This window comes from Nicotiana tabacum, chromosome 2, assembly GCF_000715075.1.
Source record: "Nicotiana tabacum cultivar K326 chromosome 2, ASM71507v2, whole genome shotgun sequence".
Classification (NCBI taxonomy): Eukaryota; Viridiplantae; Streptophyta; class Magnoliopsida; order Solanales; family Solanaceae; genus Nicotiana; species Nicotiana tabacum.
In genome coordinates, this window is record NC_134081.1 from 91,833,638 (window position 1) to 91,857,589 (window position 23,952).

The 23,952-nt window shown below is 33.7% G+C and overlaps 3 protein-coding genes across 3 annotated transcripts; 1 reads left to right on the top strand and 2 right to left on the bottom strand.

Annotated features, from left to right (window-relative positions):
* Positions 1–3,204: 3,204 nt before the first annotated feature.
* On the bottom strand, positions 3,205–4,158 carry LOC142167287 (uncharacterized). The gene is made up of 2 exons (XM_075227452.1): positions 3,844–4,158; positions 3,205–3,756 (listed from the first exon to the last, which is right to left on the bottom strand). The coding sequence occupies exons 1-2, from the start codon at positions 4,156–4,158 to the stop codon at positions 3,205–3,207; spliced, it is 867 nt and encodes a 288-aa protein (XP_075083553.1).
* A 1,431-nt stretch (positions 4,159–5,589) lies between these two features.
* LOC142167292 (uncharacterized) lies at positions 5,590–6,165 on the bottom strand. Its single transcript, XM_075227456.1, has one exon. It carries the CDS (start codon positions 6,163–6,165, stop codon positions 5,590–5,592), a length of 576 nt encoding a protein of 191 aa, XP_075083557.1.
* Positions 6,166–16,975: 10,810 nt separating this feature from the next.
* Positions 16,976–22,614, top strand: LOC107770044 (persulfide dioxygenase ETHE1 homolog, mitochondrial-like). The gene is made up of 9 exons (XM_016589304.2): positions 16,976–17,433; positions 17,935–18,063; positions 18,187–18,294; positions 19,386–19,520; positions 20,317–20,358; positions 20,488–20,547; positions 20,630–20,683; positions 22,156–22,180; positions 22,277–22,614. Exons 1-9 carry the CDS (start codon positions 17,197–17,199, stop codon positions 22,366–22,368), a joined length of 882 nt encoding a protein of 293 aa, XP_016444790.1. The 5' UTR covers positions 16,976–17,196; the 3' UTR covers positions 22,369–22,614.
* The last annotated feature ends 1,338 nt before the right edge of the window (positions 22,615–23,952 follow it).

Sequence of the window (23,952 nt, forward strand, 5' to 3'; positions counted from 1 at the left end):
GTTGATCAACTCAGACTTTATTATTCTCCAAAAATTCTTCATCTTTATTCCTTTCACAGGTGCATATCAATCGGATGACATGAGCTAAAGGCAATGGACACATGGTTTGTGCTCGCCTTTTCGTCTTCGAGATCGATCATCTTTTGACGAGCCAAATCCATAACTTTGTGCTTGAAGACAAAGCACTTCTCAAGAGGGTGACCTACAAGCCGATGGTATTTGCAGTAATTCGGGTCATTGCTTTTTCCACCTTCATCTGGCCACTTCATCTTTGGCAGCTCAATAAGCTTTAACTCGAGGAGTTCTTCAAATATTACAGGCACATCGGAGTCTAGAAATGGGTACTCCTTTTCTTGCATCTCTTTGAGAGTCAACTTCCGATTTGTATTGTCTCGAGAGAAAGTTGTTTTCATACTCTGTTTCTTGCTCACCTTGGTAGTAAACTTCAAAGGAGAGGCATTGACATTCATGGATTCTTTGCTTTCATTCTTGGGTACAAACTTGCTCCATTTCTTGACTTCTTGCTTATCTCTTCCCTTGCGAGGTTCGTAGATGGGCAACCCTTCATTTCCCACAGAAGCCATGCTCAACTCCATATCATGAGCACTGGTGGAAAGTTCTTCAAATATCCTGGGCTTAATTCCTTGCAAGATGTAACGAAGTCCCCAGTGCATTCCTTGGATGCACATCTCTATGCCAAAAGCTTCGCTTAGTCTATCTTTGCAGTTAAGGCTTGCATTCCTCCATCGGTTGATAAAGTCAATAACTGGTTCATCTTTTCATTGGCGAGTGTTCGTAAGTTCCACCATGCTCACAGTATGCCTCATGCTATAAAAGCGGTTGAGAAACTACTGCTCCAATTGGTCCCAACTATCAATTGATCCAGCCTCGAGGTCGGTGTATCAATCAAAAGCATTCCCCCTTAGTGAGCGGACAAACTGCTTGACAAGGTAATCTCCATAAGTCCCTGCATTGTTACATGTCTCAACAAAGTGCGCGACATGTTGCTTTGGATTTCCCTTGCAGTCGAATTGCTAAAATTTGGGAGGTTAATAGCCGGTAGGCATCTTCAAGCTATTGATTCTTGCAGTATACGACTTTGCGTACGTGAGAGAAGACTTTGAAGCGACCTCATACTTATCTTTGATAGTTCCTACAATGGATTCCTTCAATTATTCGATGGGAATTGATCCTTCGGAGGAGACATGAAGTTCTTTGGCGGATGACACTTGTTTTGTTGGAGGATCAACCTTCTCGTGGACTTCAGGGAGCTTTCCAGGTGCACGACTTGATTCTCCATACATCATGCTTTCAACTATGCCTGTCAATTTTGTGATACGGACATCTTGATCTTGAGCATACTTTGTTAAGCCATCAATCGCCTTTGTCAGATTTGCGAGTTATTCCTCCATTGTCGAAGTGTTAGTCATCATTGCTTCCATGATTATTGTAGATAATGAAGAATAACCGAGACCTTCCCATGGATTGAACACAGTTTGGAACATGTCATGTGGCGAGATTGGCGTAGATCCAACACTTAAAACTTCATCATCAGGTTGGGTAAGCTGACTCTTGGTATTATATAAAGTAAGTTGAGCAAGAGCTTTCTCCACAACTTCTGCAATATTATTTCCTCTCTCTGATTTGCTAGCAGAGAATCTTTCTCCTTCGGATGATGAGAATCTCAAAGCAAGCATTGGTGCAGACGATACTTGGAGTGCTTGTTTTTCCAAGTCGTTCGCCTTGCTTCGGGTGATTGGCCCAAGACTCCCCATAGTAGCATTTAGGATACTTTCAACATCAGAAGAAAACTTGGAGTCAGCAGCTTTTGAGTCGATCTTCTTTGAAGCCATCTTAGTTATCTTGAATGTTGAGAGTTGAGAAGAGATAAGAGGTAGAGATGGTCCCACTAAGCATGCCAAAATTTGTAATAACTAAATTTTGTTCTTGAAAAATAATAATCAAGACAAGAAATATAGCGACAAATATTATATTCAATTTCAAGTGATGGGTTATAATCTCTAGAATATCTCGAATCTAAATAGATATAGTCCTCTGATTCTTCTCCTCATAAACGATGGTTCAAGAGCTTGATCTTGAACTTGACGGATTTCGAATTTTTGGTGTGTCACGAACAATTTGAAGGTCGTCACGAATCAGGATTTGTTGTTGGGTTATTACGAACGGAAGATTTGATGTCGCCCGCTTATGATTTGCGTTCGCCTTTGGGATTTGACCACAGACGAGATTGCAGATGGGGATGGAGACCTTGATGCTATTCTTCAGGGCTTCTTTAGCCTTTCCTTCTGCTTACTTGCTTGTGTCTTAGCCTTCTCCTTTGATCCCTTTATATAGGTGTGGGGTGGAGTAGTCTCCGAGAAAACCCTAGTGGGTCATTGGGCTCGAGGCTTATGGGCTGACCCATTTGATAGAAGACCAATTGACGGGCTAGCCCAATAATACATTGGACTTTTACTTAAATCAATTCATTTTAGATTTAAATAATCGACCCGATTATACTAGACCATAATATCATTGGACTAATATGTATTTAATATATGATAAAATCCAAATTACTTGTGGATTCAAATTTAATATAATTTTAATTATCTACAATATGCACAGGAAATTATTAGAGGAATATGGAGATTTTCGCGAGAAAATTACAAATGAGATACAACACTTTATAGAAGAAAGAGCTGAACTGGGACAAGAGATCGACTAATTTGGCAGTACTATTCGAGACTTGGAGGCTCAATTGAGTGCAAAAGTTGATGCGTATAAATTTAGGTAAGTTCAGAAGCTAGGGAAGAATGCAACTGAACAAGAAAGTTCCCCAGTTAATTTTGACACTGATAACAAATTAAATTTAAAATATGGCACATGTAACACATTAGTGATCATGTACTTCCCTAGTATCTCTGTGCTCCCTGTATTAGCTATGTGTGATCTCCCTCCAGTTGGTACTTGCACTTTACTGTTCTGTAGCTTATCTATGTGTCTAAGTTCTTGTAACAACTCTATGCAAGGTGTAATATGGTGTGAGGAACCTGAATCTACTATCCATTCACAAGTATATGTATTGGATAGCAATGAAACAGTACCTGCCATGTTGCTACTGCATCCATCTTATGGGGATTTATTCAGCAATCCCATCAATTATGAATATTCTTCTTTTGTAAAGAAGTGTTCTTGGACTTGTCTTTACCCTGTTGTGTTGTTGGCATAGGAACTGAACCCACTGTTGCTCTGATTTGCTTCTTTGAGCTGTCCTTGTTTGAAGTTGTTGTTATTTTGCCACACACTACTCTGTTGCCCCAACTTTTTCTTGCTTTTAAAATCTGCTAGATAACCAATAATTTTGTAGCAATTTTTCTTTAGATGCCCTTTATATCCACAATGTTCACACACTAGTCCTGGAGTTTTAGGTCTAACCATTTTTGCCTTTCTTGCCAATAGGTTCAAGGGCTCATTGTTCACGTCAACTACACCCAAATTGCTTTGGCTTTCCTCCTGTGTAACAATAGCACATACCTCATTCACTCTAAAAACAGGTCTCCCTGACAATATATTGCTCCTAATACTGCTATAACTCTCATTCAGTCCCATCAAAAATTGCAGCAACCGTTGAGATTTTAAGTGTTCAATGGAAGGTCTTGCCTCCTCACAGTCACAGCTAGACAGTGGGGCTAATATGTCCAGCTCATCCCAAAAATCTTTTATTTTCGAGAAGTAAGTAGTGACTGTGTCTGTACCCTACCTCATTATTGCAATCTCCATCAACAAATGGTAGATTCTTGTTAGATTCAATCTATCGAACCTCTCCTGGAAATCATTCCATACTTTCTTCGCATCCGAAACAAATACTCTGCTAGGCATCAATTCACTCGATATTGTACCTATCCATGAAAGCACAATAGCGTTACATTTGTTCCACTGTTCAGCTAACTCTCCTCTATATTTACTCTTCACATAATTTCCGTCCACAAATCCTAGTTTTTCTTTACCTCGTATGGCTAATTTCATAGTTCTACTCCATAGGGCATAATTCTCAGGTCCGGTGAGTTTAATTGGAATTAGAACCAAACCTGGTGCATCTCTAGCTTGGAGGAATAGTGGATGGTTGTGATCGAGCATCGTTACCTCATTTCCTGCCATCGTATTTCACGAATTGAGTCAATTGAGATTCTGCACTCGTCGATTTCTCTGATTCTCTTAATCGAATTTTTCCAGCGATAATTACTTAGATCCTTACGTCGGAGCTCCGGTCCTCACGAATGCCGCTCTGATACCATGTCAAATTGACTTGAGATCAACTACGAGAAGAGGCCATTGTAGGCAATGCAACAGTAAAATATTCTAGAGAGAATTTTTGTGTAATGTTTCTGTTATACAAAGACGGAAGAAGACCTTCCTTTTATACAGAGTAGTTAGCGCTTCTTAGCTGGACACCTGTTAGTCATGTGTCCTTGCATTGTATTTTAACTCCACTTGTGACTCACTAACTAACTCTAGTTGTAATACATTTCCAATAGACTGACTGCTCTTTTATTTAACGCATTTATTTTTCCCGTTACGGGAACATTGTAAAGCCGAAAAGGTAATCTAATATCTGGTTTGGCCAAGTTTATAAAATTAACTTATTTTGAAAAGTATTTTTCACTAAAGTTCCTTTAAAAAATATATATATATAGTGAGAAATAATTTATATTTGACTACTTATTTGAAAATTGTTGGCTAACTGTGTTCAAAATCAGAAAATCGGATAAACAAAGAAACGTTAGTTCAATAAACAAAACAAAAAATAATTCCGAGCTCACAAGTTGCTTGTGTGTCATTAAAGAATTTAATACTCTCATTGTTGCTCAAGGTTTTGGATTAATTCCTTACAGAATAGAATGAAATAATTATTTTATGATTGTGGCATTATAAATCACAAAACAACAACGAAGTCAACAAACGGAGCAAATTACACTTTACACTTATGTTTATATGGAAAAATAATGCAACAAAGCAATGTAGAAAGAGGGGAGAAGTTTTCATATTTTTCATGTATGAAAAATGAGGCTAAGTCTCTAAATTTATAAACAATGAAAATGCGAGAAGAAGAGATGCAATCCAAGGGGTGTCTCATCTATTTCACATTCACACCCCTTAAAAACCTAACAAATAGTACTTTTGACCAGCAATTCGTGTTTGACCAAGCTTACTAAAAAAAATACTTTTAAGTGTATTTTTCTCAAAAGTACTTTTAAAAAGTGCTTTCACGGAGAAGCTACTTTTTTGCTTCTCAAAAAGTACTTCTTATTCTACTCAAAAGTATTTTTTTTCCTTTTAAAAACTTAGAGCCTGTTTGGCCAAGCTTCTAGGAAGCCAAAAGTATTTTTTTTTATCAAAAAGTACTTTTTAAAAAATTTAAGGTGTTTGACCAAATTGAAAAAGTGCTTCTGAGCAGCAGCAAAAGCAATTTTTCTACTTTTGGAGAAAAGTTATAAATTTTATTTTCTTCAAAAATGCAGAAGGAGCAAAAATTAAAGTAGAACTTGATTGAGTGGAAATGAGTATGAGGCCACGGAAATTGATTGTGTATCATTTCTTGTGGGACAAACAATTGTCGGCATAGAAATTAACCATGTGAACTAATTGAAATTCAATGGAAGGTCTTGCCTCCTCACAGTCACAGCTAGACAGTGGGGCTAATATGTCCAGCTCATCCCAAAAATCTTTCATTTTCGAGAAGTAAGTAGTGACTGTGTCTGTACCCTGCCTCATTATTGCAATCTCCATCAACAAATGGTAGATTCTTGTTAGATTCAATCTATCGAACCTCTCCTGGAAATCATTCCATACTTTCTTCGCATCCGAAGCAAATACTATGCTAGGCATCAATTCACTCGATATTGTACCTATCCATGAAAGCACAATAGCGTTACATTTGTTCCACTGTTCAGCTAACTTTCCTCTATATTTACTCTTCACACAATTTCTGTCCACAAATCCTAGTTTTTCTTTACCTTGTATGGCTAATTTCATAGTTCTACTCCATAGGGCATAATTCTCAGGTCCGGTGAGTTTAATTGGAATTAGAACCAAACCTGGTGCATCTCTAGCTTGGAGGAATAGTGGATGGTTGTGATCGAGCATCGTTACCTCATTTCCTACCATCGTATTTCACGAATTGAGTCAATTGAGATTCTGCACTCGTCGATTTCTCTGATTCTCTTAATCGAATTTTTCCAGCGATAATTACTTAGATCCTTACGTCGGAGCTCCGGTCCTCACGAATGCCGCTCTGATACCATGTCAAATTGACTTGAGATCAACTACGAGAAGAGGCCATTGTAGGCAATGCAACAGTAAAATATTCTAGAGAGAATTTTTGTGTAATATTTCTGTTATACAAAGACGGAAGAAGACCTTCCTTTTATACAGAGTAGTTAGCACTTCTTAGCTGGACACTTGTTAGTCATGTGTCCTTGCATTGTATTTTAACTCCACTTGTGACTCACTAACTAACTCTAGTTGTAATACATTTCCAATAGACTGACTGCTCTTTTATTTAACGCATTTATTTTTCCCGTTACAGGAACATTGTAAAGCCGAAAAGGTAATCTAATATCTGGTTTGGCCAAGTTTATAAAATTAACTTATTTTGAAAAGTATTTTTCACTAAAGTTCCTTTAAAAAATATATATATAGTGAGAAATAATTTATATTTGACTACTTATTTGAAAATTGTTGGCTAACTGTGTTCAAAATCAGAAAATCGGATAAACAAAGAAACGTTAGTTCAATAAACAAAACAAAAAATAATTCCGAGCTCACAAGTTGCTTGTGTGTCATTAAAGAATTTAATACTCTCATTGTTGCTCAAGGTTTTGGATTAATTCCTTACAAAATAGAATGAAATAATTATTTTATGATTGTGGCATAAACAAATCACAGAACAACAACGAAGTCAACAAACGGAGCAAATTACACTTCACACTTATGTTTATATGGAAAAATAATGCAACAAAGCAATGTAGAAAGAGGGGAGAAGTTTTCATATTTTTCATGTATGAAAAATGAGGCTAAGCCTCTAAATTTATAAACAATGAAAATGCGAGAAGAAGAGGTGCAATCCAAGGGGTGTCTCATCTATTTCACATTCACACCCCTTAAAAACCTAACAAATAGTACTTTTGACCAGCAATTCGTGTTTGACCAAGCTTACTAAAAAAAATACTTCTAAGTGCATTTTTCTCAAAAGTACTTTTAAAAAGTGCTTTCACGGAGAAGCTACTTTTTTGCTTCTCAAAAAGTACTTCTTATTCTACTCAAAAGTATTTTTTTTCCTTTTAAAAACTTAGAGCCTCTTTGGCCAAGCTTCTAGGAAGCCAAAAATATTTTTTTTTTATCAAAAAGTACTTTTTAAAAAATTTAAGGTGTTTGACCAAATTGAAAAAGTGCTTCTGAACAGCAGCATAAGTAATTTTTCTGTTTTTGGAGAAAAGTTACAAATTTTATTTTCTTCAAAAAAGCAGAAGGAGCAAAAATTAAAGTAGAACTTGATTGAGTGGAAATGAGTATGAGGCCACGGAAATTGATTGTGTATCATTTCTTGTGGGACAAACAATTGTCGGCATAGAAATTAACCATGTGAACTAATTGAAATTAATACTTGATTATTCCATCAACAACACTATGTTTTTTTTTTTTTTTATTTCGTAATCCGCGGAAATTGGTGACAATCTCTCTGCAGGAAACTTCTTAAGATATACAATACACCCCACCTAACCCTTTGTCTCCACAATCTTGTTCTATTAGTAACATATATTAAATTATTAAATGGTCGATTGGAGATCAGAGTCTCCATTCACTCGTCACGTCTCTTCTGAACTTTCACTATCGTACTTTTTGAAACTAAATAATTAAACAGCCACTATGCTAAAAAATTTGTCTTGACATGATTTCCCACCTTCCTTCACTATATTAGACAGGAATCTCATCAAATTGATAATGCATATTCCGTTGTTCATTTATCAAGGCCAAACTTGAAAATTAATTTATTTTTTTAATTTTGGTCCAAAATAAGTTTTGATTTATATAATCAAAAAAAAATTCAATTTATTTTTTTAAAATTATCATTGTATACGTATTCCTAAAAAGTCTTTTACTCCTCACATTAACTATACTGCAATATTTAATTAAGTGAACCGAAGTATATTTTAAAAATTTAAGAATTAAAACTATTGGTCTTTGGCAATGGATTTCCCGTGTCTTCCTGGTAATGCGAAAAACAAGAACTAGAGATTAGGGAAAGAATTGCAAACTTAGAGATTAATGTTGAAAAATAGTGTCGATGAGTGGATTTAGTCTTCGAAGTTAACGAAAATTGGACGTGAATTAAAAGAGAGGTATTCAAACACTTAGTTCAAAAGCGCAACATATTAAATTCTTTGGCCTCATTATGCACGTTGAGTAACATATTACGGTTTCGAAATTTAGCAAGGGTAATTAAAATATCCAATCTACTTTCGAAAATGATCCAAGAATACCACTCGTTATACTATTGGGTTATCTATACCCATTCAGTCATACTTTGGGTTCAAATATACCCCTCATTTAAACGGAAGGACACGTGTCATCGTCATATTGGTTAATTCTAAATATCTCCTAATTAATTAAAAAGACTCATTATCCATACTCGAAAAATAATTTTTTCTTTGTAAAAACTGAAAAAAACTAAAAAAAATATTTTTACTAAAAACTGGAAAAAAAATATTTTTTTTTCAGTTTTTACAAAAAACTGCTTTAAAGCAATTTTCTAAAGCAATTAAAAATTGAAAAAACTGAAATATTTTTAGCTAAAAACTGAAGGAAAAAAAATATTTATTTTTTCAGTTTTTACAAAAATACTGCTTTAGAAATTTGCTTTTTAGTTTTTTTTCAAACTTTTACAAAAATATTATTTTAGAAAATATTTTTCAGCTTTTTTAAAGCAGTTTTTTATAAAAACTGGAAAAAAAATATTTTCGTTTTTTTCAGTTTTTAGTAAAAAAAAAATCAGTTTTTACAAAAAAAATTGCTTCAGAAAATTAATTTTCAGCACTTTTTTTTCCAGTTTTTTCAAAAATATTGTTTTAGAAAATATTTTTCAGTTTTTTCTAAAGCAGTTTTTTTTGTAAAAACTGGGAAAAAAATATTTTCGCTTTTTTCAGTTTTTAGTAAAAATAATTTCAGTTTTTTTCAGTTTTTACAAAAAAAAAATTGCTTAAAAAAATTATTTTTCGGGTATGATTAATGAGTCTTTTTAATTAATTAAAAAATATTTAGAACCAACAAGACGATGACACGTGTCCCTCCGTTTAAATGAAGGGTATATTTGAACCCAAAGTATGACTGCAGGGGTATAGATAACCCAATAGTATAACGAGGAGTATTCTTAGACCATTTTCGAAAGTAGAAGGGTGAATATATTTGGCCCTTTGCCGATTAAAGTATGACAAAAAAAAAGAAGACAAAGAGATAGATGTATGACTGGTACATCTATAAATTATATACATGTATAGATTAAAGGTGTGTGCATATGTTTAAGGAGTTGAGATACGATCTTTTGTTCAACTCATTTTAAACCACGGCGTATATGTTATGTCATTGGTAAGATGATATCATGAGTATTTTCTACGTGTTACAAAGTTTATGGGGTTCAAAAATCATATAATTTGGAGCCTATATATGTAGCAAAACCCCATTTTGTCATGTAATTTTTTCCCCCGAAAAAACTTAGCAGATACAGTTGACCTTTTCAAGTATTTTCCTTAATTAGCAAATATAAGTGCATATAAGTACTATATCATTAATACAAAAACAAAAGGAAATAATACATACCGTTTCATTTTAGCTTTTACTCGTGTTATTTCTCATTTTGCAGTTCGTCAAAGTTGACTCAAGCCATATGTTGATTAATTCAGTACTACAATTTACTCTTCTTCTTTTCTTTGGTGTGTCTGGTTCACTTTCTTAATTGTACACCAGAGTAAATACATTTTACTGAGCAGCCTTGATTAGACTAATGTATTCATGTTTTCTTTAGTATGTTTGCATATGGAGTATATGATAATTCTGCTTTATGCATTTCGATCGAATTGTCATTTTTATTTGTCCATCAGTTCAACTACATATTCCGAATTAATATGAGAATATTTTGAACAATGCAATTCTTTTAATCAACCCCCTCCCCCCCCCCCCCCCCAAAAAAAAAAAAAATCAAAATACACACTTTAATTATTTATTTAAGGATTAACTGGGAAAGGGAGTTTGCGTGCTTTGCAGGATTTAAACCCGCATACTCTATAGATTAAGCATAAATATGTTACCCTAATGTTTCAAACTGACGAAAGCAGTAAATAAATTGGAAGATTATGACTAACATCACATTATTCATCATTTCTATTCGCCTTCACTTTGATTTTCTCCTAAATGAATAAGATACTATTTCCATTGAATTAAATGCGTCTAGTGTTAAACGATTCCCTTGCACAGTCATGGTTTAACTTCAAAATTCTTTTTGAATTAGAAATAGATACCTGGAAATGAATAAAATAATATTATTATGAAACCAAATTAAAATGAAGGTGAAAGAAATTTAAAAAATGGAGAAAATGAACTTTCCAAGTGAATCCCCTAGTATAGAGAGTAAAAAGTATTTTTCTTGTCAAACTTTAACTTGAGAATGTTATAACGCTATGAAATAAGAACATTCTGATCGACTCGATTGACTTATTCTAATTTGGCGAAAAGATGAAAAACACATGAGTTCATTGTTAATCTTCTAGTTCTCCTTTAAAAGGGATTGTGGCGGAAAAGCCCTAACCCCTCTACATGCATTGAGCGATAACGGCTCAAACGAAATAAATCATTTCTCATAAGAGCATAGAAAATTGATGGAAAAATTTGATCATAACAACAACAACAACCCAGTATAATCCCATTAGTGGGGTCTGGGGAGGATAGTATGTACGCAGACCTTACCCCTACCCTGGGTAGAGAGGCTGTTTCCGATAGACCCTCTCCCTCCCTCCAAGAACTCCTCACCTTGCTCTTGGGGTGACTCGAACTCACAACCTCTTGGTTGGAAGTGGGGGGTGCTCACCATTAGAGCAGCCCACTCTTGTCAAATTTGATCATAAGTGACTAGAAAAGAGGCAGAAGAAATGTTTGCGAGGTCCTTGAGTCCAATGTCTGCTAGTGCCATGGCCCAAAATCTGGTAAGTCCACTTATAAAAGACCAACGACCTTTTGGAGTAAAAATAGCACGGACTAGCCAGTTTTTGGGTTGGTAATTGAAAACTAGTCAGCATTTGCAAAGTTATTGAAAAATAATCATTATTTTGCTACAACACGGAAAGTTCCAGCATAATATATTGGAGATTGGAGCACCTGTGTATGAACTTCCAGCATATTATATTGGACCAGTATATTATGCTGGAACTCCAGTATATTATGATGGAGTTCCAGTATAAATTATGGAGTTCCAGTATATTATGCTGGAAGTTCACATGTAAAAAATTTGAACTCCAGTATATTATGCTGGAATATTTTCCGAATTTTGAATACTGTTTTCGTTCAGATTTATCTTTACATAAAAATGGCTAAATTTCGATTACTTTTAAAACTGTGTCTATTTTTCAATTACCACTTATAAATCTGGTTATTTTTGAATTTAACCCCCTTTTGGATTTTGTTTGGCCCAGGTTGAGGGCAGCGGATTAGGGGAAAAGTGCACGGTTAGCCATTAATTAGAGATGTTTTTACTCTTTAGCCACCGTTTAAAATGTATTTACTTTTTAGCCAGTGCTTAATAATTTTTTACCCGTCCGGACAAAAATACCCCTGTGCTAATATTAAGGACATCATGTCCTTAACTTCATATGTTCAGTGTAAATGTTAAGGACACGATGTCCTTAACTTCATGTGTGTAATATAAATGTTAAGGACATGATGTCCTTAACTTGTATTTGCACTTTCTGTTGTTAAACTTTAGGACCTCATGTCCTTAATTTCATATGTGTAGTGTAAATATTAAGGACATGGTGTCCTTAACTTCATGTGTGCTGTGCAAATATTAAGGATATAGTGTCCTTAACTTTATGAGTATTGTGTAAATATTAAGGACATGAGATCCTTAACTTCATAAATACTATGTAAATATTAAGGACAAAGTGTCTTGTATTTGCACATTCCGTTGTTAAATTTTAGGACATCATATCCTTAACTTCATATGTTCAGTGTAAATGTTAAGGACACGGCGTCCTTAACTTCATGTGTGTAGTGTAAATATTAAGGACATAATGTCCTTAACTTTTATTTGCACCTTCTGTTGTTAAACTTTAGGATCTCATGTCCTTAACCTCATATGTATAGTATAAATGTTAAGGACATAGTGTCCTTAACTTTATGAGTGCAGTGTAAATATTAAGGACATAGTGTCCTTAACTTCATAAATACTGTATAAATATTAAGGACAAAGTGTCTTGTATTTTCACCTTCCATTGTTAAACTTTAGGACATCATGTCCTTAACTTCATATGTTCAGTGTAAATGTTAAGGACACGATGTCTTTAACTTCATGTGTGTAGTATAAATGTTAAGGACATGATGTCCTTAACTTGTATTTGCACTTTCTGTTGTTAAACTTTAGGACCTCATGTCCTTAATTTCATATGTGTAGTGTAAATATTAAGGACATGGTGTCCTTAACTTCATGTGTGCTGTGTAAATATTAAGGATATAGTGTCCTTAACTTTATGAGTGTTGTGTAAATATTAAGGACATGAGATCCTTAACTTCATAAATACTATGTAAATATTAAGGACAAAGTGTCTTGTATTTGCACATTCCGTTGTTAAATTTTAGGACATCATATCCTTAACTTCATATGTTCAGTGTAAATGTTAAGGACACGGCGTCCTTAACTTCATGTGTGTAGTGTAAATATTAAGGACATAATGTCCTTAACTTTTATTTGCACCTTCTGTTGTTAAACTTTAGGATCTCATGTCCTTAACCTCATATGTATAGTATAAATGTTAAGGACATAGTGTCCTTAACTTTATGAGTGCAGTGTAAATATTAAGGACATAGTGTCCTTAACTTCATAAATACTGTATAAATATTAAGGACAAAGTGTCTTGTATTTTCACCTTCCATTGTTAAACTTTAGGACATCATGTCCTTAACTTCATATGTTCAGTGTAAATGTTAAGGACACGACGTCCTTAACTTCATGTGTGTAGTATAAATGTTAAGGACATAATGTCCTTAACTTGTATTTGCACCTTCTGTTGTAAAACTTTAGGACCTCATGTCCTTAACTTCATATGTGTAGTGTAAATGTTAAGGACATAATGTCCTTAACTTCATGTGTGCAGTGTAAATGTTAAGGACATAATGTCCTTAACTTTATGAGTGCTGTGTAAATATTAAGGACATGATGTCCTTAACTTCATAAATACTATGTAAATATTAAGGACAAAGTATCTTGTATTTGCACATTCCGTTGTTAAACTTTAGGACATCATGTCCTTAACTTCAAATGTTCAGTGTAAATGTTAAGGACACGACGTCCTTAACTTCATGTGTGCAGTGTAAATGTTAAGGACATAATGTCTTTAACTTGTATTTGCACATTCTGTTGTTAAACTTTAGGACCTCATGTCCTTAACTTCATATGTGTAGTGTAAATGTTAAGGATATGGTGTCCTTAACTTTATGTGTGCAGTATAAATGTTAAGGACATAGTGTCCTTAACTTTATGAGTGTTGTGTAAATATTAAGAACATGATGTCCTTAACTTCATAAATACTGTGTAAATATTAAGGGCAAAGTGTCTTGTATTTGCACATTCCGTTGTTAAACTTTAGGACATCATGTCCTTAACTTCATATGTTCAGTGTAAATGTTAAGGACACGACGTCCTTAACTTCATGTGTGCAGTGTAAATATTAGGGAAATAATGTCCTTAACTTGTATTTGCATCTTCTGTTGTTAAATTTTAGGATCTCATATCCTTAACTTTATGAGTGTTGCCTTAACTTGTATTTGCACCTTCTGTTGTTAAATTTTAGGATCTCATGTCCTTAACTTCATATGTATAGTGTAAATGTTAAGGACATAATGTCCTTAACTTTATGAGTGTTGTGTAAATATTAAGGGCATGATGTCCTTAACTTCATATGTGTAGTGTAAATGTTAAGGACACGACGTCCTTAACTTCACGTGTGCAGTGTAAATGTTAAGGACACAATGTCCTTAATATTTACACAACACTCATGAAGAAAGGGTAACAATGTATTTTCGTATTAATTTTAATAGAATAGTAATTATTTGTGCTCAGCATTAAAAATACTGGATAAAAATTAAATATCATATTAAAAAATGGTTATCGCACGCCATATCTTCGCGGATTAGAGCATGTTAGTAAAAAGTTGGTTCAAAGAACCAGAAACTCCATTTGCTTAGGAAAACAAATGGATTATGCTCATCAAGACAACAAATATAAGCAACTTAATACTCTTATCCTGTTAAATATAGATTAAACTGTTTTAAGAACAATATATTAAACTGTTACGTTCCCAAGAAAAATCTTATCCTATAGAAGAACCACACTGAAAACAATTCTTTTTTAGGTTTATAAATTGCAATAAACACGTAATTTGCAAAGTGATGTTCCAGAAAGACCATTGGTCTGTACTCTGTATTAGTTTACCGATTTTATTTAAATACATAAGTACTCTATTTTATACCGTTATAGCAAGTTAATTATTTTTGTTAGGTATAAATTAATATTTTAATAGAAATTTTTACCTATCTATACTACATTATAAACTTATTTACCCCTCGTAGAACGGTTATTACATAATTACATTAGCATATACAATTTACCATTTATATACAAAGTAATATATTAGACTCCAATCTTATCCATTTTGGACTTCATTCTTCTCTATTTTTCTTTTTCGTGTAAATATTTCTCTCTCCATTCCTCTTTGTTTCGGTTTTTGCAAATGAACATGTTTGAAGCTTTGAAGAATAATGAAGAAAAATGATTCAATTGGTTAAAAGCCATAGAATACATACATGAAGCACCGATACATATGGATTACCATAACTTTTTTAGATGAATGACACAAGAAATTATCAACAAGAGTGGTGTTTGGAACTAAACTGAAACTAATTGACAATGTAATTGAAACTAAACTGAAGTTAGTCGTGTATACTTTAGCTTAAACTCCATTGATAGCCATTAGAAAGCTTAGAAGGTTTGAATTCGAAAATCGAAATTTACAATATTATTTTTTGTTTGGAATGGATATTATTGCAAATAATTGGGAATATCTTTTAGAGTTTATATCTCAATTTTGAGAGAATTTGGTAAAGATTGAGGTAGTTTTGGTTGGAATTTCAAATTGAAACTCAAAAAATAAGACATAAACAAATTGTATATACTTTGTATATTGAGTGTAGAAACGGTATACACAATATCTACAACTTACATAATTGTATACAAGTTGTATATAAATTATATGTAAATTGTAGTTTTTGACCAGATTTTGTACAAAATATTTGTATGTAAGTTTTTGATAAATTGTAGATTTTGACCGGATGGTATATATTTTGTATAAAACTTTAGTTACTTTCTGTAAATATGAAAACTTAGACAAACCGGGTAAATAAGTTTAAAATCTAGTATATATCTATACTATATTAAAAGCACGAAGCCCCTTAGCGAAATATCGTTCGCCTTATTTACTTTTCGTAAGTGTATTCTACTTTGGAAAAAATTATAATTATAAACTCTAATAAATTTTTCCTCTGGAATAAAAATAAAAATTACCGTTTGTTCCCGTATGTAACATTTGTTACATACGGCTTTTTCTTTATTTAGGTTTAGGTCTCACTTTAAGTTTAGAATTCTTTTACCAAATATTTACTTAGTTATGTCTTTTAGTTGCTTAGGTTTAGGATACACTTTAGGATCCTTTATCAATATTTTCTTATGCTACAGATCTTTTGTAACAGCTTTGTTTTGGTCTTAATTATTGTATGTAGCTTTATTTTGTTAACAACTTTTATTTTCGTTATAATTATTGTACATATTGTACAATTGATCATTGGATGAAGTTCTCAAAATTGTGGGTTTAGATACGGCGGTAACGACATCTCTAGAGGTAAAATTTGTTTGTATTTGAGGTAAACGTATTAATCTTCAGTGTGTTTTTGAAGTTAAGTAATAATAATGGTTCATGTATTCTTGAAAGACTATTACAAATTGAAGATTTGTGTTTTTTGTTTATAATTTTTCATATATTATCATCATTTTAGTGACTTATTTACATATTTTGTACAAGTTGTTTAGACTTTAGATCATTGCATTCCGTAACAAAAAAAAGGGTTAGGCATTCTAACTCATGATATAAATTCAAATTTTATTAATTCAAGATTATTTTGCCTTATGTTTTATAATTAAAATTACTAATTGTTGTGCTAGCTCAAGTTGCTCATATTTTCTAACTATTTTGATTGATTTTATTATAGACATTACATGATCTAAAAATTATGTTACTTAGAGAATAAATATTAACAATTGGCGCCCCAAGATTTTCGGTTCAAGTAAATAACTCTACTAATTAAGAAAAGCTGAAAATAAACTATACAGAGATAATGGACACTTGCAGTATGATCACAAACTCCTTAAGGTAAAAATAAATAAATGATTTTCTTTACTTTTTGTTCAAGAACTTAAACACATTATTTAATAATACACATAATTATTAAAATAAATATATACTTATTGATATAGGATACACGCGCCAAACATGAAAAAGTCCCAAAAATTTCATGCAAATTTGGGAGCCACAGTTAGGCTTGAAGCCCAAGTTAATTGGGTTTCATACTTCATTAACAGTGTTTAGAGCATAGATTAGGCTGCAAGCTTGCATTTGCTGAAGGCGAATGGGAAGCCGAGAATATGTTAAGATACTTCGATGACATTGTTCTTGTAAAAGACGGAAACCCCAAAGCCAATAATCATTTGAGATGCGTGCAAATCAATCAACCACCCAACAACCTTAAAAAAGTGGGGAAAAAACTTGAGCTTCTGTGTTACGCATCTTGCAGTTTGAACGTTGATATAATCGGCAACAACAAAAGATGATGCTGAGATTCCGATGTTGTCGCTTTTTTATAGTGTCACCTTTTGATACCCCTTTAATTCACTCCTTCAAAGCCAAACCCCATTGGGCTTCTTCTCTCATTCGCGCTCAAATGGGTTCATATTCAACGACGTCGTCTTGTCCTAAACTGGTGTTCCGTCAGCTCTTTGAGAAAGAATCATCTACATATACTTACCTTCTTGCTGATGCTTTGCACCCCCAAAAACCCGCTCTGGTAATCTTTTTTGCTCAATCAATTGCAATTATACTGTTTCTCTCTAATTAGCTAACGAATTTTATGCCATGCTTAAATGTTGTACTATTTATATTTCATGCCTTGTTAAGTTTAGTTTAGTCATACTAACATTTGAAGCTGCTTTTCTGGTCAATATCTGGAATAGACCCAAACTCTGACGAAAAGATTGTACCCTTTTTGTCCTCCTCTGAAATGCAAGGCCACTGGGGTCGTGCAGTATTGAATTGATAAGTTAAACAAGAAAATAGTGAAGGTAGTGCAGCTTATTTATAAACATTTTAAATGTTTTGCTAGGGTGAAATAAAGTCAATTATAGCATAAAATCCACTATGCTGCATCCTTTCCTTTTGTTTCTGTCTACAATTATATAACTCATGATTTTTCGAAGTTGAACTTTTAATTAACACTGCCTCGTCTTGTAAGTTAAATGAACTACCATTGTGTTTAAAAATTTGACTGATATAAGTAATCCAACTGCAGCTGATTGACCCAGTGGACAAAACAGCGGATCGTGATCTTGCACTTATTAAAGAACTGGGTTTGACGCTTATATATGCTATAAACACACATGTGCATGCCGATCATGTCACTGGCTCTGGCTTGATCAAGGTTGGGCTTCATCTTCTTGAATTTGGTAACTGATTAGTTTATTTGTAAATGATTATTTGCTTGGTACTTTTTTTCATTCCCCTGTCGAGTTATGAAGCTTCATTATGATATTCAATCTCGCAGACGAAGCTCCCTGGTGTGAAGTCAATCATTTCCAAAGCAAGCAATGCAAAAGCTGATCTCTTTGTTGAATCTGGTGACAAAATCCACTTCGGTGATATTTTTCTGGAGGTATGTAAACATCAAAAGTCATTTAACTTTTGATTTTTCCAAATGGTTTAGAGGTAGAAAAGTTATAATGGTATGGTTCTAATACATATCCTTTTGCAAGGAAAAGTTAGCTCATCGCTAGGAAAATCACCATGTTCCAAATGTCTGAACACTCGTGCTATCTTTGGGGCTGCGCCTAGAAGGTTTTTAAACAACTCGCAAATTCATGACTATTGCTAACCTTTGCTGATTATGCTCTAGTCATCTGTAATCCTGGAGAAAAGTGATTTTATTTTGAGATAAGATGAATTGTTTTAATATTCCTCCTTATTGTGGGCCTAGTCGCCATCACAATTTTGAATATAGAATGAACTTGAACTTTTTTAATGTAGTTACTTCATAGGCACTTGGTTTGTTAGTAAGTTTTATTTGAAAAGCATCAGTGCTTTAAATGCTAATTCTGTGAAAATTAAGTGTCTGAATTGTGGTTCCCCTTCATTCCAATGATATATGTACCAACTGTATGACTGCTGCGTTTGGAAATCTTTCTGAGAAGGGAAATTGGAATTTTGGTGGGTAATTATTTCAATTCATTGATGAAGATGTTGGGATGTCTATGTTTAACATCGTGAGTGCAACATGGAATTCGAGCATCTTGGCAGATACAATTGCTTTAACATTCATTTGCATTTCACAGTAGATAATTAGGATGCCCAGTTTCAACTCTTGGTACAAATCTGTTTGCAAGAAATGTTCATAATCTTATCAGTTGACTCCTGTTTGGTCTTTAATCACTGATATGCTTCGCTTAGTGAAATGTCATCTTAGTAAGATGTCAATAATACAATTAATACACCCCCTTAGAACTTTCTTCAACTGCATTCTTTTCTAGCTCATCTCAGCGTGTAACTGTCGGATCTCCCTCTTTAAGTATGAACTATCACTATCTCCTTTTCCCCATCTCTGTGCTAGTCATCTCCGACCAAGTAAAAGTGTATAAAGGGAATAAACGCCAAGTAATCAACTAAGCTAGGCTGTGGTGCAAGCATTGTAGCTGGAAGTTACCTGTAGCGTTTGAGATGTATTCTAATGCAATAGTGCTGTCATTGCAGGTTCGTGCAACTCCTGGTCATACACTAGGCTGTGTAACCTATGTTACGGGAAATGGACCCAATCAACCTCATCCAAGGGTGGCCTTTACTGGTGATGCCCTTTTGATACGTGGATGTGGAAGGACAGACTTTCAGGTACACCCTCTCTATGCAGTATGCCATGCTTTTTTCTGACTTTTACTGGACCTTTGAGTAAAGGGAAAAGCTTGATGGTGTGTACAGCTCATTTTATTTCTCTGATAAATGCTAAGATTTAACAATGCAGTTAGATAGATCAAGAATATTCTTTAGCAACAGGGATTGGCCAGAAAAGAAAGGAGAAGAAAATTATAGGAAAATGTCAAATGTCTGTTGATAACGTCATATTTGGTCTTGATAATATCCTTACATGAGCTTTTGGGACAGAGAAAGGTACAATCCAAGATATTATTATTCTTATCTTGGATGCCTTCAGTTCATGATACTGAATTGGAGCAAATTATTTCAGATGCAAATTCGCTCGCTCTATAATTGACTATGGTCCACATAAACTTTTCTCTTTTTTCTTCTAAATAATTTTTCTTGTATATTGCCAAAGTAATATGGGACTAAGATGATCCTAAATGGAGGATCATATAGCTGAATTTAACTTGCTTGGGATTGAGTATTTGTGTTTTTTACTTATTGTATATTGCCAAAGTACAATTTAATTGACCAAACAGTTTTAAGTCTTCTACAGATTGCAATGTAGTGGTTGTTACTGTTGTTGTTAACAGTATTAAGTCTTAATGCATCTAGTTTTACCTTACTTTACTTCTCATCTTGTTTATGTTTAAGGAATATTATTGTGTTGCAGACCTAGAGGTCTTTAATTGCTTGGGTTAGAGGTGACATTGGAAAATGAAGTTTTCTGGCTTTTTAATATTGGTACTTTCTTCTTACTTTATGACAGGGTGGAAGTTCAGACAAATTGTATGATTCAGTTCATTCACAGGCAAGGACATGAAAACTATTCTGTTTTTGTAACTTGAAAAAAGAAATAAAAGTATTATGATGCTTAATGTTCTCTTCTTTTTATTTTTGTACCTTTTCTTTCTGATTTATCATCGGTTTCTGAGAACAGATTTTCACATTGCCCAAAGACACGTTGGTATATCCTGCTCATGACTACAAAGGGTTCACCGTAAGGATACATCATTTACTTTTCACTATTTTTTATTTGCATATTTCTGGTGCTTGTTTACAAGTGTATATTTCATTTTCAGGTCAGTACAGTGGGAGAGGAGATGCAATACAATCCACGTCTATCAAAAGATAAGGTACTTCCTATCCTTTATCAAAGAAAGAAAAGAAAAGAAGAAGATAAGGTACTTCCAAGCAAGAAATTTTTACCCTAGTTTCAAGATTGGGTTAAGTTGAGCTCTTTATAGTTAAGAAGTGGAAATAGTTGCTGAATCTACATCCATCTGTAGTTGAAAACTCTAGAAAGGAAAAGTTTCGTGGGGGGATTTTAATTTTTAAGACACTTCAAAACTTATATCAATTTTTAAGATAAAAGTGTTAAGAATGGGGTAGAAGGGACACTTTTGTGATTAGTGTCAATGACATAATTTTTAAAAACCCCAAAGTTTTCTTATTTACAAAAATGTCCCTCTCCTCCTCTATCCCTATTCCTCCTCCTACTCCTCCCCTCCCCCTCCTCCTCCACCTCCTCCCGCCACTCCTCCTCCTCCCTTTGTTCCTCCATCTCGCAACGCTCCTCTCTATCCTCCCCTTACTCCTCCATCTCGCAACGCTCCTCTCTATCCCCGCCACTCCTAATCCCCAAACATTTAGGAAGATGTTTCAAATATCTAGAGAAATGTTTCAAACATCTACTGAAATGTTTCAAAACATCTGCACATATGTTTCAAACATCTGTGGAGATGTTTGAAATATATGTAGAAAAAAGATCAAACATCAAAAAGAAAGAAGTAGAAGAAACATCCCTGGGGTGTTTCAAACATTTAGGGAGATGTTTGAAACATCCCGGGGGTGTTTTGCATAATACTCATTTATGGGAATGTCTCAAAATATCTCGAGGGTATTTTGCAGAATAATCACTTTGTAAAATTTCATATTTTTCTCTTTCTCTCGTATATTTTAAACCACTAGAAGAAAAAGAAAAAATGAAAAAAGAAAAAGAAGATGAAAATGAGATGAAGAGGGAAAGAAGAAAAAGATGAAAATGAGATGAAGAGGGAAAGAAGAAAAAGACAAGCAAGAAATGAAGAAGAAGAAGATGACATAGACGAACCAGAAGCAACAATGAAAGGTGAAGAGAAAGAAGAAAGTAAGGAAGAAGAATGAGAGAATGAGGAAGTGAAAGAAGAAAGAAAGAGAAGAAGTAAAGAGGAGAAAGAAGAGGGAAATGAAAATTTGAAATAATTTGAATGGGTATGGTTTTTTAAAAATTTTAAAAATTTTAATATTTACCCACAACTTTTGTTATTTTTAATCTGACCCCCGAACCCCTTTAATTACACATTACACAAGACTTCAAAAGTCTTTTTTTACCTCATTCTTCTAGTTTCGTGTGTTTGGCTAATAGTAATCCCAGGGAATACACTTGACCATAGTGTTATTTGTTTCCCCTTATTTGGTGGACGGATCGAGTTTACTTCATTTGTGTAATTGCAAAACTCTGGTCCACCAAGTTTCACATATAAGCTGAAAGAATTTGTTGCTGCTTTATCTTTTCCTTTTGAAACTAGTTAAGTACTCATATTTTTTGTGAAACTTTTCTTTACAGGAAACATTCAAAAACATTATGCAAAGTGAGTAAGCCATTCTACCTCTCCCTTGTTATTTTTTCTCCTTATTTCCCTTTCACTTTTATACTTACTTGCTGATGATAGCATCTTTTATAACAGATTTGAGTTTGTCATATCCAAAAATGATGGACGTTGCAGTACCAGCTAACATGGTTTGCGGATTGCAAGAGACAAAATCTGAAGCATGCTAGTTTTGTTTGATTCTCTAATCAACGCCATGAATGTAAATGGGGAAGCAGGGGCTACACGTCTAAAGTGAAAAGTTGAATAAGATATACCAATATAGTATCGAGAAACTATGTTGTTTTAACCGATATGAATCTTGATTATATGTTATACAGCCATTAGCTACATGAGTCTTGAGTATATGTATGGAACTTGATTTGTGAGGTTACTGATGGGAGTAATGAAAGTAAAATTATCTGCTGTTGCTGTAATATTTGAATTATGGTGGCAAAACGGATCCAGGTTTATGAATGAAAGAGATGTACGTCTGTGTTAAACATAGGGGGGCAGCTGAAAATGACAGATGAGAAAGCAGACCATCTTGGATTAGCAAGTGGTCCTAGCCATTATCTGCTAAGGCAAAAGAAATTAAAGACATGAAGTCCCCCTTTTTCAATTTTTTTCTTTTATTGGTTGGAATTGAGAAAGTGGTGCCAAATACTCATTTTTGTTTTTTTGAGCAGCATTGACTGTACTTAAATGCAAGGAGAATCTGGAGGACAAAAAAGAGCCGGTAAATGGCGTGGTATAGCCACTTTTAAGTGGTATTTACTTTTTAGTCAGTGTTTTTAATGTTGAGCAAAAATAGCCACTACTTTATTAAAATTGATACGAAAAGTCTTTTTTACCCTTTCTTCATGAGTGATGTGTAAATATTAAGGACATGGTGTCCTTAACTTCATGAGTGATGTGTAAAATATTAAGGACACTATGTCTTTAACATTTACATTGCACACATGAAGTTAAGGACACCATGTCCTTAATATTTACAATGCATATATGAAGTTAAGGACATGATGTCCTAAAGTATAACAGCAGAAGTTGCAAATACAAGTTAATGATATTATGTCCTTAACATTTACATTGCACACATGAAGTTAAGGACACCATGTCCTTAACATTTACAATGCACATATGAAGTTAAGGACATGATGTCCTAAAGTATAACAACAGAAGTTGCAAATACAAGTTAATGATATTATGTCCTTAAAATTTACACATCACTCATGAAGTTAAGGACACTATGTCTTTAACATTTACATTGCACACGTAAAGTTAAGGACACCATGTCCTTAACATTTAAACTATACATATGAAGTTAAGGACATGATGTCCTAAAGTTTAACAACAGAAGTTGCAAATACAAGTTAATGATATTATGTCCTTAACATTTACATTACACACATGAAGTTTAGGACACCATGTCCTTAACATTTACACTGCACATATGAAGTTAAGGACATGATGTCCTAAAGTTTATCAGCAGAAGGTGCAAATATAGGACACTTTGTCCTTGTTATTTACACATTACTCATGAAATTAAGGACACTATGTCCTTAACATTTACAATGAACACATGAAGTTAAGGACACCACGTCCTTAACATTTACACTGCACATATGAAGTTAAGGACATGATGTCCTAAAGTTTAACAACAAGAGGTGCAAATACAAGTTAAGGACATTATATCTTTAACATTTACATTGTATACATGAAGTTAATGACACCATGTCCTTAACATTTACACTATATATATGAAGTTAAGGACA